Here is a 14,277-nt window from a genome sequence, read left to right as displayed (position 1 = left end):
CAGTATTCTAGGCCTCAGTTAGGCAGGACTGTGTCCATTGTAAGAGGCAGAAACCCAACTCAAACTAGCTTGAGTAGCAAAGGCAAATACAAGGCAAATACATTGGTTTGTCCAACTGGGAAGTCCAAAGTGGTCCTCTCTCCTGGCAAGGTTGGAGCCAGAGACTCAAACAGCTGCTCTCCGTTCCTGCTCCTCTGCCTGTCGGATTTACAACCATCCTCAGAGAGGCTGTCTCTACGTGTGGGACTCTTGACTACTGAGGGCCTCAGCCCACCTCCACAAATTCATGGCCATATGGCAAGAGCTCAAGGTAGACCTCCAACTGATGCTACTCACTTGCATGCCCACCTCCAGGACTAACTGGTGGACAGGACTGGGATGGCATGATGGGCAGGCTTGGGCACTGTGATGGATGAGGGGCAGCAACCTAGTGGAAAGATGCATGCTGGACTTAGAGAGAGGAAACAGATCTATTCACGAAGCTGTCACCGCCCAACAGGTTTTGTGCTTTCCCACCCCAGGACTGTGCTCGTGCTGTCTCTGCTGCTAGGACTTCCTGCTTCCACTTCTCTGCTACTTGGATTTCTGCCAGTTGTTTAAGGCCCGGGTTAAATACCCTCCTTAGTAGTCTTTGCTCTTCCCATCCATTCCCAGGGGAGGAAAGTGGTATTTAGCTGCCTGAAGTTCTAGGACCAGGTCCCTAATGATGAGCTCATTCTACTCCAAGAGCTTAGGAGTCATGGTCAGGGATGGGTGAAGGTGAGGACCAGCCTTCACGTGAGCACTTCACTGTGCGTCCGCTGGCTTCTTTCTCCTGCTCTGATCCATGCCTGTATTCATGTGCTAGGGCTGCCAGAAGGTACCAGAGACCGGGAGGCATAAACAACAGAGGTTTATTTTCTCACAGTTCTGGAGGCTGGAAGTCCGAGATCAAGGTATCAGCAGGGTTGGTTCCTTCTCAGGGCCGTGAGTAAGGATCTGTTCCTGGCCCCTCTCCTTGGCTTGTTGATGGCCATCTTCATGTTCACGTGGCATTTTTCTTCTATGTGTGTCTGTGCTCAAATGTCCTCTTCTGGTAAGGACACCAGTGATGTTGTGTTAGGGCCCACCCTAATGACCTCAGTTTAACTTAACAAACTCTTTAAAGACCCTATCTCTAAATGCAGTCACATTCTGAGGTACTAGGCGTTAGGACTTCATATGAACTTGGAGGGGACACAGTTCCGCCCATAACAAGCCCGCGGCTGGGCACTGGGTGCCGGGATAACTAAACCACTGCGCTTGCCCCAGGACCCCGTGGCCTGCTGGAGCAGAGATGGGCAGGGCACAGTGTGGATGTAGGGGGTGAATGGCAGGGCTCCTCGCTCACCTGCTTTCTCCTTCCTTCTTCCAGCTCCGATGCCGAGTCGGACTGTGGCGGCAGTGAGGCCTCCAGAGCAGAGCCCTGTGATGAGAGACCCTGGCAGCTGGAATACCCACCCCTACCGAAGCCCCTCACCCAGCACAGCTCCCTGAAGGAGGCCCTGACCAGGGCAGTCTCTCCACACCACCCTGAGGAGCCTGGAGCCGTGCACAGTGAGCAGAGAGCGTCTGGGCCCGAGACAGGCTTGCTTAATCCTGGGACATGGGAAGGGAGTAGAGAACCCCACAGCCAGCTTTTCCTCATGGAGGGTCAGGTGACAGTAGGTCTAGTCCTCAGACTCAGAGGCAGTGGGGCTAGGACCGTTGGGGACTGGGGTACAAGTTGAGGTGAGGGGACTGGACCTAGGCTTGGCCCTTTCTATGAGAAGCTTTGGCATCTCAAGTGGGAAGGTGGCAGAGGGGCCTGGCTGGCTGTTTTGTGTCACAGGCAGGCAGAGATAAGAGGGCCCCAGGACCATCTTGCCTGGAGCAATCTCTCCTGTGAATATCTCCGTGGGTGCCCCCTCTGGCATTCCATAGCCCAGGAGGAATGGAAGGCGGGCTCAGCTGCTGTTGGACCACATGTGGCCCCGGGCAGCACAGTTTCCCTGGGGCCACCTGGGCCAGCACAGGGCCATTCCCTGTGCTTAGGGCTGATGGAAACCACTAAAACTACCAACACGATAGTAAATGCACTTTCACTGAGTGCCTGTAACGGCCAGGACTTTTCCACTACGTGGCTCCATTTCATCCTCAGGATGACCCTGAGAGGTAAGTGGCGTGAAGCCCATTTTACAGGTAAGCAAATGAGCTGAGCGCCTTCCCGAGGTCTCATAGCTAGTAAGCACTGTGGTCCGGTGCTGAATGCCTTCATGCCCTAAGAAGTAGTTGTCCTTAGCAGCCCAGCTTGTTTTAATATGGGTGGCCATGAATCGAGTGTTTTGATTTAGTCAACAGCCCCTTGTGACCCCTGGCTGGGAAGAAATAGGCTACAGAAACTCTCCACCATCAGGACCAATAGCCTTCGCTGCCCATGAGAGCTGGAGGTCGCCTTGTCCTGCACCGCCCTCTGGTGGCCTGGAGCAGAATTTCCACCTAAATGTAGAAACCTCAGGAGTGATGGTTTCTCAGGAAGACCAGGGCTGGGGCCGAATCCTGGAAACTCTGTATTTACCCTCCCATGTGAGCCTTTTTTAAAAAAGACAAATTGTCATCAAAACGTATTTGCTAGGTACCATTTGTGGTGCCGTCCAGAAAGGCTGAGCTCATTGTGCTGTGTTGTGCTGGGCCCAGCTGAGTCCACCTGCCTCTGTCTGGGTCCTGCTTGGCCTGGGCACCCCACCTCGTCTCCCTGGGCTTCAGCCTCCCCATTTATAAATACGAGGCCTGCCTGCCTTTCATCCCTTTCCTCCATTTCTCCTCTCTCCTCACTTGCCAGGGGATTTTAGGCAACCTACAAGAAAGACAAAACAAAATTGTATGTCTGTATATGTGTATATATATGTGTGTGTGTGTGTCTACATATATATATAATAAAACCTCAAGACTAGGGTTAACCAAACCAGTTCAGGAGGTATAGACTCCAGAGAGGAGGACCATGGTCCTAAACAGGTACGCTAGTGGAATCACAGATTTGATTCTGAATTTTCTGGCAGCCAGAGTTAAAAATGAAACAGATTATGATTCTCACTGTTCACAAGGGAAAAATATATGGGTCTGCAACCCAGGTCCCAGAGTAGGTACCACTTTTCCTAATGCTTCATTCTGTAGAAATTTTCCAGCTCGTGTCCAATAGATGCTATCGAGAACAACCGCTGTGCAGAAAATGCAGCCCTGGTTTTCCTGAGGCTGTTTCGTGCAGCCTCTCTTGCTGGCCAGTGAGGGCATGACAGCAAAACGTGAGCAACGAGAGCTGTTCTCCCCCAAGGATGGGGTTGGGGTGAGAGAAAAAGGCAGTGTGGCCAAAGCATTCTGTTTCTGAGAGTCCAGTTTAGTTCCAGAATAAAATATAGACTAGACAGAGAAGTGGATAGATTGCACGACTTTCAAGCGATCTTCTGTCGATTTTGTCTTCATCCGTCATGGTTTTGGTCATCAGGCAGGCCACACTGCAAGGTTAGAATCTCTGGCCTAGTTAAGTGTTGTGTTTTGTGTTGATGGTTATGGGGAGTCCATCCCTTTCCCGGATAATGTAGGCTTGACATCATGTTGTGGGAGTTATGGAACTTCATGAATCACAATTTTCACCTGGATAAATGGCTCATAGGTGAGCCGAGGGAATGCCAGACGAGACCAGGACATTGCTTTAAAAAGTCTCTGGGTTTGTACACCCATGCTCACAGCTGCATTATTCACAATTGCCAGAGGGAAAAATGACCCAGTTGTCCAGCAATGGGTGAATGGATAAAATCATGGTATATCCACACCATGGAATGTTATTCAGCCTTACAAAGGAATGAAACTCTGACATATGCCACAACATGGATGAGCCTCAAAGTCGTTAAGCTAAGTGAAATAAGCCAGGCACAAAAGGACAAGTATTATATAATTCCACTTCTCTGAGGCACCTAGAGTTGTCCAAGTCATAGAGACAGAACGTAGAATGTCAGTTGCCAGGGACTGGGGGACGAGGGTGGATGGCGAATTATTGTTTAAGAGGTACAGAGGTTCCGTGTGTGATGAGGAAAAAGTTCTGGAGATGGATGGTGTGATGGTTGCACAACAATGTGAATGTACTTAATGCCACTGAACTCTACACTTAAAAATGATTAAAATGACAATGTTTATGTTATATACACTTTGCCACAATTTCAAAAAAGGCTCTGGGACTTCCATAGCTCCTCCAGGAACCTATCACCTCCTCGAAGTTCTTTAGCATAGAGCATGCCTGAGATGATGGTCTGAAAGAGAACTGAAGCCCTGTGTCATCGAGGCCACAGAAGATGCTCAGCAATGCTCCACTAAAACACCTTATTCTGTGGTTCTTAAAAAATCTTGTTTAAAAGGCAGATTCCTGGCTTCCCACCCTCAGAGATTCAAGTTGAATGGGTCTGTAGTAGGGCCGAGTGCCTGCATATTATGTGAGCGCCCCAGTGCGTCCATGCAGGAGGCCCTATCCTACACTCTGGGAATCACGGAAGAGCAGCTTCCCAGAGGCCTGCCTGGAGGACTTAGCTGTCAAATGCATGCCCAAGCAACTCAACGAATCGGTCTATTGCACTGGGTTCTTGGACACAATCCAGTTAGAGTTAGGAGGCCAATCTGCCCCCAAATTATTCTGGTTTAGAAAAATTGGTATTTATCCATTTTTTTTCTGGCAATAATTTGATAACGGGATGGTCCAATGGCCTATGGAGGACACTGCTAGTTTGTAACAATAAAACGATATCATCAGCACCCTATGGCACAATACTCACCCTCTTGCTCCTTCTGCTCCATTAAAATAAAAATAAATAAATAAAATAGATACACAATATAAGCTAAAAGGGATGGAACGAGTCCTGCTTTATGCTGCTCATAATTACGGGATGAAATTATTACTACCCACCCTATTGTTCCTATTGTGATAGAAATGTGTGCATGTATGCCCTATAAACACCAGTGATGGAAAATTCTCATGAATTTTAGCCGTTTCTAATAAGTTCAATCCCGCAAAGTTGAAAGCTGGAGAGAGGCAATAAGAGCTTTAAGCATTCTTGTATGTTTCTTGAGAAATTTCTCCAGTAGGTGACTAAGAGGTTAGCTGTGGTCAGCAGGATGTGGCTGTGCTGGAGGCCTGCTTTCTCCCTACGCAAAGCATCCAGCCTGGAAATCCCCCACCTGCACTTGATGGGGGTGGTGGGCCTAAACTGTGGGTAGACGGTTCAGCCTGTGATGGGGAGGTGGGGAGGCTGTGCCCTGCGCCCGTCCCAACCCATGGGCTTGATTATGACAGCAGGCCTGTGGGACGGGAACCCACCAGATAGAGCAGGCTCAGAGTGTCTAGAAATGGAGGGAGGGTGGGAGGGGAGCTAAGGAGCCGAAGATCTTGTCTTGAGGAAAGGAAGCCCCCAGGTAGTGGTTGACACCTGTGCACCCTAGCTGGCTGGTAAGAGCTGACGCCCAGTTCTGAGCACTGTCAGGGGGTAGAATCCAGGGCTTTCTACAGAGAGAGAGAGGGCTGGGCCAGACTGAGCCTTGAATTCAGAGAGGCCTGAATTCAAACCTCCCTGCCCCCTTCTTCCTCACCCACATCACTCCCATGGGCTTTCCTTCCTTCGTCGCCTCCTGGTCCCACCTGTGCGAGCATTCAGGTGTGCATCGCCCCCATTCTTTCTCTTGGCTGTGAGGGAACCCCCGCAGGGACCTGGAGCCTGAGGCCATACCTGGGGGCCCAGTATGGGAATGGGGTACATTTGCATCCCACTGCACACTCTCATGCCCTAAATGGCCAAGACCCGTTTTCTTCTGCATGTGATATTCATTTTGCTTGGCTAATTCTCAAGGCCCAGCTGGGCAGAGGGTCTTCAGTACGTAGTCCACACTGTCCTGCAAATGTGTTTCCATTGGAACTAGGCTAAGAGGAGGGGTCGTGACAATGGATTGTCCAGAGGTTTAGTTAAAACTGGCTCCCAAAGGGTTTTCAGGGCTCCGAGGGGAAGAGGAGCAAGGGTAGGGCTGTGTGCGGCTTCCGGGCTCCAATGAGAGCAGCTTGGCTTATCTATTACAAGTGGGAGACACTGATGTGAGTCTTCAGCTTTGAAGAACTGCTCTGCTAAAAACAAACAAATGTGTGTACATGCATGTATGTATACGGGCATGTATGTATACATGTATGCATATAAACATGTATGCATATATATATTTATTAATGATGAGTCAGAATGATGGCTCATAATTTGAGGCATTTTCTGAGAGAGGGCAGCACCTGTCCCATAGCAGGGTCTCAATAATTATTTGATGAATGAATGAATGAATGGAAATTTAGAGGGGTGTATTGTAGGCACACGGTAGTGTGTAATCATTAGTCTATTACCTTTTGGTAAATGGGCCTTAGGAGAAAACGCCCTATTTATTCTACACATTTAACAGACTCCCCCCTCCCCTGCCCCTTTCTTTCTTCCATCACAGCTCTACAAAGGGCCAGTAGCTTCCAGTCCTCAACTCCCAGCAAATCCCAGAGCTGGAGAAGAAAATTCCAGTCGAGTGAGTCATGAGCTCTCTGGGGATGGGGGTGGGGGTGGGAGTGGGCAGCCACCTCTGGTAAAGCTCAGGGGCAGCTGTTCCGCTTCCTTACGTGTCCCCTCTGACCTGACCTCCTGGGTGTGGGACGCAAGGAAAGAAATACTAGGTTGACTCTGTTTCGGCTGCTGATAGAGGAAGCATTTTCCAAAGGATCCGGGAACTTCCCCTTCCCCTCAGCTCCCCACTCCCGAGTCACAGATCCTTAGAACTCTACAGCTGCACCTGGAAGAGCCTCCGCAATCATCGGCTCCAAGCTTTTTGAAACACAGATGAGCAAACTGAGGCCCAGGAGCTCTGTATGTTTTGAGTTGGGATGAAGGCATCAGTTTAATGACCTCATGCAATCATGGGCTAAGCAATGAAGGAAGCCAAACGCGTGGGCACATACACACACTGCCCTGCTCCTTTTTCTGAGCAGGCCTTGGTCCCTGCATCCCAGAGGAGAACAAGGCTGGGTGAGACCCAGGGCCTGCCGCAGATGCCAAGGCAGCCGGCTCCCACTAGGGGGCGCAGTGAGCATGCGCGCAGATACCTAGCGTCCCAGGGCTGGCCACATTCCTGGCTGGGCAGCGGGTACAGGGCGGGGATTCCCTCCCTGATCCTGAGAGAGGGGTATGGACTCGTCATGGGATTCCAAGTCCATTGCTGCCTTCCACCTCCCCCTGCCCCAACACTCCCTCTCTGGGTCTTGCTCTAGGAGAGGTGGACCCAGGAAAGCCTTGGGTTAGACAAGGGTTTCTAAAAAGAGCCATTGTTGCAGTTGGAACAGAGCACTCCTTTGATTGACTCCTTCCTTCTGAGTCAACGCTGACTCCTGGCCAGTGAGTCATTCTCCTGGCAACCCCCAGACGTGAGGCCCCGCCTCACTCGGGTCAGGCTGGGACAATGGGCACCTCTGAGCTGGACCAGGGCTGCACACCTGGGCAGGCCACTTCACCTGGGGACAGCCTGAAATGACTCTTGAATCATCTTGCAGCCCCAGGCAGTGAGAGCCAGGGGAAGGAGGGAATTAGCATTTACCAAAGGTCTGGGCCAGGCCTTTTCCACGTGTCAGTCATCTTGTCATCTCATTCACTCCCCTGCTTCAACCTCTCCACAGGGGACAGGAATTCCACTTCTCGGGTGGGTCTGTCTGGGTGCAGAGTCCATCCAGTGCTTCCAGCCAGCCTTACCAAGTGCCACCAGTATGTGGGGCTCAGCCTTGCCCTCAAGAAGCTCCCAGTCTGGGGTGAGAGCAGGATGTCTGGCCAGGGACCCTCACAGCAGGGTCGGGGATGCTGGAGGAGGCTCAGGAGAGAGGAGACTGCTAACAGGCAGCATGGTTTCTGGGACCCCGGCTGTGTCTTTAGTTATCCCAGGAGTAGCAGGTGTTGGTTCTCACGCATATCTAAAAGCTGGTCTGAGGGCAGACCTTGAGTTCAAATCATTTCTATGGGCCTAGTGCCTCACATGGGCCCGGCCCAGAGGAGGCACCCAGTCCTTGCTCGCTTGCCAAATGAATGAACGAACAAACCAACAGACCAAGGAAGAAGCTGACCGGACGGAGCGCGGGAACAAATGGAATGCACAGGTCAGGCCTGCGCAGGCTGCCGCCTCTAGAGAGCGCTCCAAGACCTTGGGAGGATTTCAGGCCTACCTGAGCTCCAAATTCTGGAAAGCAGTTCCCTGGAATCCCAGTCTTTGTGAAAACCCCCAGAGCTGAAAGCCACCAGAGCCATCTTTTCGGTCATCTTCATTTTGCCCAAAAGGAAACCCCAACGGGCAAGGCTGGTCCTGCAGTGGGGAGCAGAATACGGGGCACCATCTCCTCTGTCCATTCACGGCCCCATCAAGGCTGGTTCTGGCCCCAGTGCCAGGTGAGAGGGCAGAGGGGGCTATGTAACTGCCATCGGCACCCTCCCCAGCTGACCATGCTCACTGGAATGACCTCTAGGATCATGGGGAAAGGTCACCGTTGCCAGAGGGCTCAGAGACGAGGCCCCTGACTCAGGTGGGATGTGGTGCCGCGGTCCAGGCCTTGGTCTGCTCATCAACCCTCTTTGCACAAAGGGGCCCAAAGGGACAGGGAGCTTAGGACCCAGGCCCCTGCAGAGGGCAGGGCAGCCCTGGCTGGGCCATGTCAAGGTAGTAAGGAAAACAAGAAAGGACCAATAGAGTGGGATCTGAGTTGGTGAATGAGTCATCCCTGGGCCCACGAGTTAGAGAAATCCTGGCTAGGCTGGGTGTGCAGCCCCCTGTGGAATGGGTCAGCAGTTCAGCAGTGCCTTCAGTGGACACCATTTGTGTGCTTGGGAGGATACAAAGGGGAATGGAATTAATTTTTATTTAGCCCATAGCATTTACGTTGCGGCCTGCCCAGGCGCCTCTCTTTATCCCGCTTTATTGCTTGGCCGTCCCCTGAAGCAGCACTAGATTTCCCATTTTCTGGCTGAGGAAACTGAGGGGTTAGGTCACTTGCTCCGTGTGGGGCAGCTGCTGTGGGTGTGTAGGAGGTGGGGTTCCAGGCTGCCCTTACCATCCCCTGAGGGAACCCAAAGACATCAGCGGCCACAGGCAGGTGAGCTTTCCCGTCATCTCAGCTCGGCTCAGGCCTCAACCTCCCCTTCCGGGCAGCACCCCCTCCTCGCAGTGGCTTGACTGGCAGGTGTTTTGTCTCCCACATCTCCTCACACCCTCCCCGAGTTCTCCTGAAGACCGCGGGTGAGGAACAGAGACCCCGCTAACTGGGGATGGGGGGGCTAGAGAAAAAAGAGAGGGAGCAGCTCCCGGGTCATGACCTTGTGAAGCCCAAGGCTTTCCTGTCAGCCTTGTCCCTGGCTCAGTGTCAGAAGGTTCCCGGAGGGCTCCTCGGGGGAACAGAAAAGCAGTCTGTTGAGCGGAGGGGACTCTGAGACAAGTTCAGGAGTTTGACTCCGGAGGTGGCAGAGAGAGGAGAGTGAGGGGGCTGGCGAGGAAGAGGAGGAGAAGGAATTTGGCAGGAATTTGGCAAGCCCAGGACAGGAAGCAAGGCAACGACTGACTCACAACTTTTGCCTTTTTAGGCTCGAACCATCTAATTGTGGGCTGAGATGGGGGTTTGGGTGACAGGCGGGCCGGCCAGCCACATCCCCCACATCAGCTCCTGGCAGCCAGTGGCCTTTCTTCTCAGCAGCTCCTTCCTGCCACCCTCGGATCTGTTCCCCTGAGTTACCTTTTCCCTCTGAAGCATTTGAGGGCTTCCTCGGGGAGCTCACCAGCCACATATGCCATCTTTCATGGTGGCCATCTCTTCAGAGCCCAGGACTGGGATACACTCTCTGACATGCTTGTCTTTGTGTAGGAGGAAAGCGGGACAGAATACTGATCCCCCTGTGTAAAGGGGTCTCGAAGGAACTCTTCTGGGGGTGGGGCTTGTGTTTGGCCTGGCCTGGGTGGGTCCCTGAGGAGGAGCCTCTCACTCAAAGCTTTGGGGAAACTGAGGCCAGAGGAATGTGTTAAGACACGAGCTGAAATCCGAAGGCTGGACACCTTGGAGGGAAATCAGAATGGGTTGGCTGAGCGGCCGGAAGCAGGGGTCAGGGAGTCAGACAGGAGCCGGTGGTTAGACAGTGGTCCTGGGCAGGGTCTGGGGAACAGCCTCTGTGTGCTGGGAGGGATCCCGGGAGAGCCAGCTGGGCTGAAGGGTCACACACGGAATGGGCAAGTCGGAAAGGGAGCATGGCATTTTCTGAATCCCTTTGTGGATAGATTGTCTGAAATGGTCCAATATGAAGCAAAATGCCTGCGATTTTAGAGTTCAGGTTCCTGGGGGTGTCTGTGTGCGCATGCGTGTGCACATGCGTGCACTCGTGAGAGACAGAAGGAGATTGCTCTCCCAGCCACCACCATCAGCATTCCACTGTAGCTACTAACTGATTTCAGCGCCCACCACTCAAACTCAGGCTCGTCCTCTGAGCCCCGGCCACACTCCTTTCCCATGTCACTCTGAGCACATACACTGCATGTCGTTTATTCCCTGACCAACAGGAGCTTGGCACAGACCCCACTCCATATGCTTCAAGTGCCTCGATACTCATCATAACCTCCTCCCCTGTAAAACCTCAACCAGCCCATCTTGTCTGAGAGCCCCGTAGCGCACAGGTGAGAAGGAAGAGCCGCTTCATTGGTGGTGACTGCTTGTCCTGTCCACACCCGCCACTAAGGGTCCGCATCTTGTGGGCAGAGGCCTCAGAAGCTTGATGGACTGGGTGATTTAATGTGGCCCCAGACCCCAACCACGATGGCTTTAAGGGACACGTTAGAGGGAGATGTCCATTTCTAATAAACGCCCTGGAGGTTCTCTGTTGCATCTCTCAGGAAACTTCTCATATGAGTGTGAAACACAAGGGCTCTCAGACTTTTCAGCCCAGGACCTCCTTTCCCCCAGGAGCCCGCCACTCCCAATACCCGTTCCCACTGGGGCCCTTGAATCAGTTTCCGACACCTTCCTCCCCCTGCCTTTGGTTTTAGAGTTGGAGCTTCACTGAAAACCTCCCCTTTTCATGATAAACTAAGGTAATAATAGGTTTGTAATGGAGAACATGTGCTTTCCATGGTAGGTTTGACTCCAGTGAACAACAAAAGAACTACGTCACCTCCAAAGGAATCTCCTCCTTCTCTGTTTTCTTCCTCGTTGTCTTCTCCTTCATCTTCCCTGCCATCTTCTTCAGCCGTCATCCCAGGGAATGCTCAAGATGGTTCCCCCCCATCTCAGGTGAGTGCCCCTCAGGGCCCTGGGCAGGTGTTAGGAAGGTGGGCTTCCTGTCCTCCGCCCACTTCCACACCGAACTCTGGTTCTTAGCACTCTTAGGTCACCCCAAGTGCAAAGCTGGGGCCAGAGAGATGCTCTGTCAAGAGTCCAGCACGGACCTTCTTCATGTGTCCTTTTCGTGAAAGCTCATCCTGCTGCCTCTCAGCCACCCCTGAGGCCCCAACCACTCGCTTCCTCCCTCCCTCAGCAAACTTTATGGGGTACAGACTCTGGGCAGGACTGTGGGGTGCAGAGGTGCTAGGACATGTGCTCTGCCCTTAAGGACCTCACGGAGGGCGTTGAGGAGCTGCAGCCGAAGGAGGGCAGGCCCAGAACTCAGAGTGCCTTTGGTGGCAGCTGAGAGCCTTGGAAGCACAGCCCCCTTGAATAGAACATGGCATCAGGAGATCTGCCGGGTTGGACTGTTGCCTTCAGAATGAGTTGATCAAGCCTCTGTTACCTGCCAGGCCCTGTTCTAGGCCCTGGCAAGTAGAGTGCACAAGACAGAAAAGTGCTCGCTCCCATGAAGCTGCCACCCATGACCTGCCCTTGGGCTCCCAAGCCCTCTGCAGGGCACAGCCGCTCCTTCTAGAGTCCACTCAGTTCTTCCTTTGCCAAGGGCTGACTTCCTGCATGCTAGAAATGGCTACTTTCTCAACGGTGTGAGGCATGAGTCAGGTTTAGAAGGGTCGTTGGAATGTCCTAAAAGCCATCCTTCTGCCACCACAGCTCCAGCCCAGAAAGGTAACTGTCTCTCCTTACCTTAACAGTCTCCAAGGAAGAAGCCTTGGTTTCTTAGTTGTTGGAGAAACATACCTGTGGGTGGAATATACCCATTACTAGGGACGATGGCTGAGCCAGCCACAGGGGACCTGTCCTTCCCATGTGCCTGGCCACCCACAGGGCCAGGACAGCCCTGCCTCACTGGCCTCAGGCCATGTCAATTCCTTTGCCTTCTCTTCTGGCTTCCTACCCACCTAATCCAGGACCCAGAAAAGCCTATGACCAGTGGTAACATGGGGGCTCCGGACAGATCCCAGCAGGTCCCAAGGCGGCCACTTAGAATGGACAGCGACCCTCTAAAATCATCCTGTGCAGAATTCTTGACTTTCAGTACCCAGATCTGGAGAGAGAAAGGGAGAGGGATGTGGGCTCCGATTTGCCCTCCCCATATAAATAAATGCTGAGAATTTCTAAATCACTGCTGTTTTTTTGCCCATCCCTTCCAGGGGACACCTCACAACCGGCTCCCACAGGTCTCGAGAGGTCATTTCAGTCCTTCCACCCCAATCTTTCTGAGGCGAGCCAGAGCCCAAGGAGCACTCACAGAAATTCCCCTCTATCTGCCTCGTGGCCAAGTGCTGGAGCGGGCAGAATACTGCTTGGTGAGCCCTAGTGGAAATGGCCCCCTGAGTACCCCGCCACCCAGTCCTACAGAGATGGCTTCTGATGGATATCAGGAAGCAGAGGCCCCTCTTGAGGACTCCAGAAGCATCCACAGAGGCCTACACCCCATTGGACGGAAAGACTGGTACTTGCCAGACCAAGAGCTGCCTCCCCCAGCTGGAGAGGACCCAGGAGAAGGGCATACCAGACCCAGGAGGGGAGATGATGGTGGGTCGGAGCCTGCAGAGGGGAAGAAATTGGGCTTAAAGAAGTTGGTGCTCACTCAGGAGCAGAAGACCAGCTTGCTGGATTGGAATGTCTCCATCCCTCAGAGCTTGCGCCTGGAAGAGGGGGCACGACCTCCCCAGAAAAGTGCTGAGAATGGTAGAGGAAGCTGTGTGCAGAAACCAGTCTGCCCCTTGCTGCCCCCTCGGGCAGGGAGAGAGACCCTGCCAGCCCAGAGAGAGACTCAGAAGACGGGAACCCCAGCTGAACGGACTCCAAGGGAGCGAAGTGTGTCCCCACCCAAGTCCCCACTGCGGCTCATAGCAAATGCCATCCGAAGGTCCCTGGGACCCCTCCTCCCCAACTCTGAAGGTGGGAAGAAGGCATGGGCCAAGCCAGAATCAAAGACTTTGCCCACCAGCCAGCCGTACACCTCCACTCGCTCGTTCAGCCTTCGGAAAACCAGCTCCAGTAAAGACGGGGACCAGCAGTCCCCCAGGAGAGACATGGCGAGCAGGGCCTCAGCCTTCTTCTCCATGGGCAGCCCGACTGCCAGGGCTGCCCAGCCCTTGGACTCTAGCCCTCCTGACCCTGCCCTCTGCACCCATCCTTTGCCCAACCGGGCATCCACGATGTTTCCTGCACTCGTGTCCCCACCCTGCAGCAAGATTGAAGACGTCCCCACACTCCTTGAGAAAGTGAGTTTGCAAGAGACCTTCCCAGATCCTTCTAGGGTTCCAAAGAGAAAAACCTCACTCTTTTCCTCCCTCAGACTCAAAGACAAATCTTTTGAGAGTTTCCTCCAGGAATCCAGACAAAGAAAGGACCTTGGGAATGTCTTTAGCAGCCCCCAGAGCAAGGTGCTGCCCGTGGACAGTGCCCAGCCCCTGGAGAAGCTGGTGCAGCCTTACGGTAGTGCCGGGCTGGGCCAGAGGGGCCATCCTCCTCCTCCAGGTGGAGACGCAAGTAAGTGGCTCTTTCCTGACAAAAGTCTACAGTTCATGCTGGCCGGTTAGTTAGCCTTACTGGATTAACAAGCAAGCCCCTTTCACTTCATTTTCCTTCTCAAATTAAATTCTGACAAAAGTAGGAAGACTTGAATTTGAAAAAATCTGAAAAAATTAAATTTGAAATTATATTATAGAAGTTTTGAAAGAGACCAAGAATCAACCATAATTCCACCACTTTCCCACTCATTCTCCGTATGAATATTTTTTACTAAGTTGTACGTAAAATTTGGTATCTTTTTTTAGTCAACATTATATCATAAATAT

At 52.7% G+C, this 14,277-nt stretch overlaps 1 protein-coding gene across 10 annotated transcripts in view; it reads left to right on the top strand.

Moving 5' to 3' along the window:
- The window catches only part of MICAL2 (microtubule associated monooxygenase, calponin and LIM domain containing 2), a 220,409-nt gene that overhangs the window by 156,108 nt on the left and 50,024 nt on the right, over positions 1-14,277 (top strand). For all 10 annotated transcript variants that reach the window (XM_046685201.1, XM_046685200.1, XM_046685202.1 and 7 more), the window contains 4 exons: positions 1,394-1,575; positions 6,511-6,585; positions 11,202-11,356; positions 12,622-13,969. In XM_046685201.1, coding sequence (XP_046541157.1) covers positions 1,394-1,575; positions 6,511-6,585; positions 11,202-11,356; positions 12,622-13,969 — 1,760 coding nt within the window. The remainder of the gene's footprint in view (positions 1-1,393; positions 1,576-6,510; positions 6,586-11,201; positions 11,357-12,621; positions 13,970-14,277) is intronic.

The sequence above is a fragment of the Equus quagga genome, chromosome 14 (genome assembly GCF_021613505.1).
Source record: "Equus quagga isolate Etosha38 chromosome 14, UCLA_HA_Equagga_1.0, whole genome shotgun sequence".
In the NCBI taxonomy this organism is placed as follows: Eukaryota; Metazoa; Chordata; class Mammalia; order Perissodactyla; family Equidae; genus Equus; species Equus quagga.
This window is presented reverse-complemented; position numbering and strand designations above follow the sequence as displayed.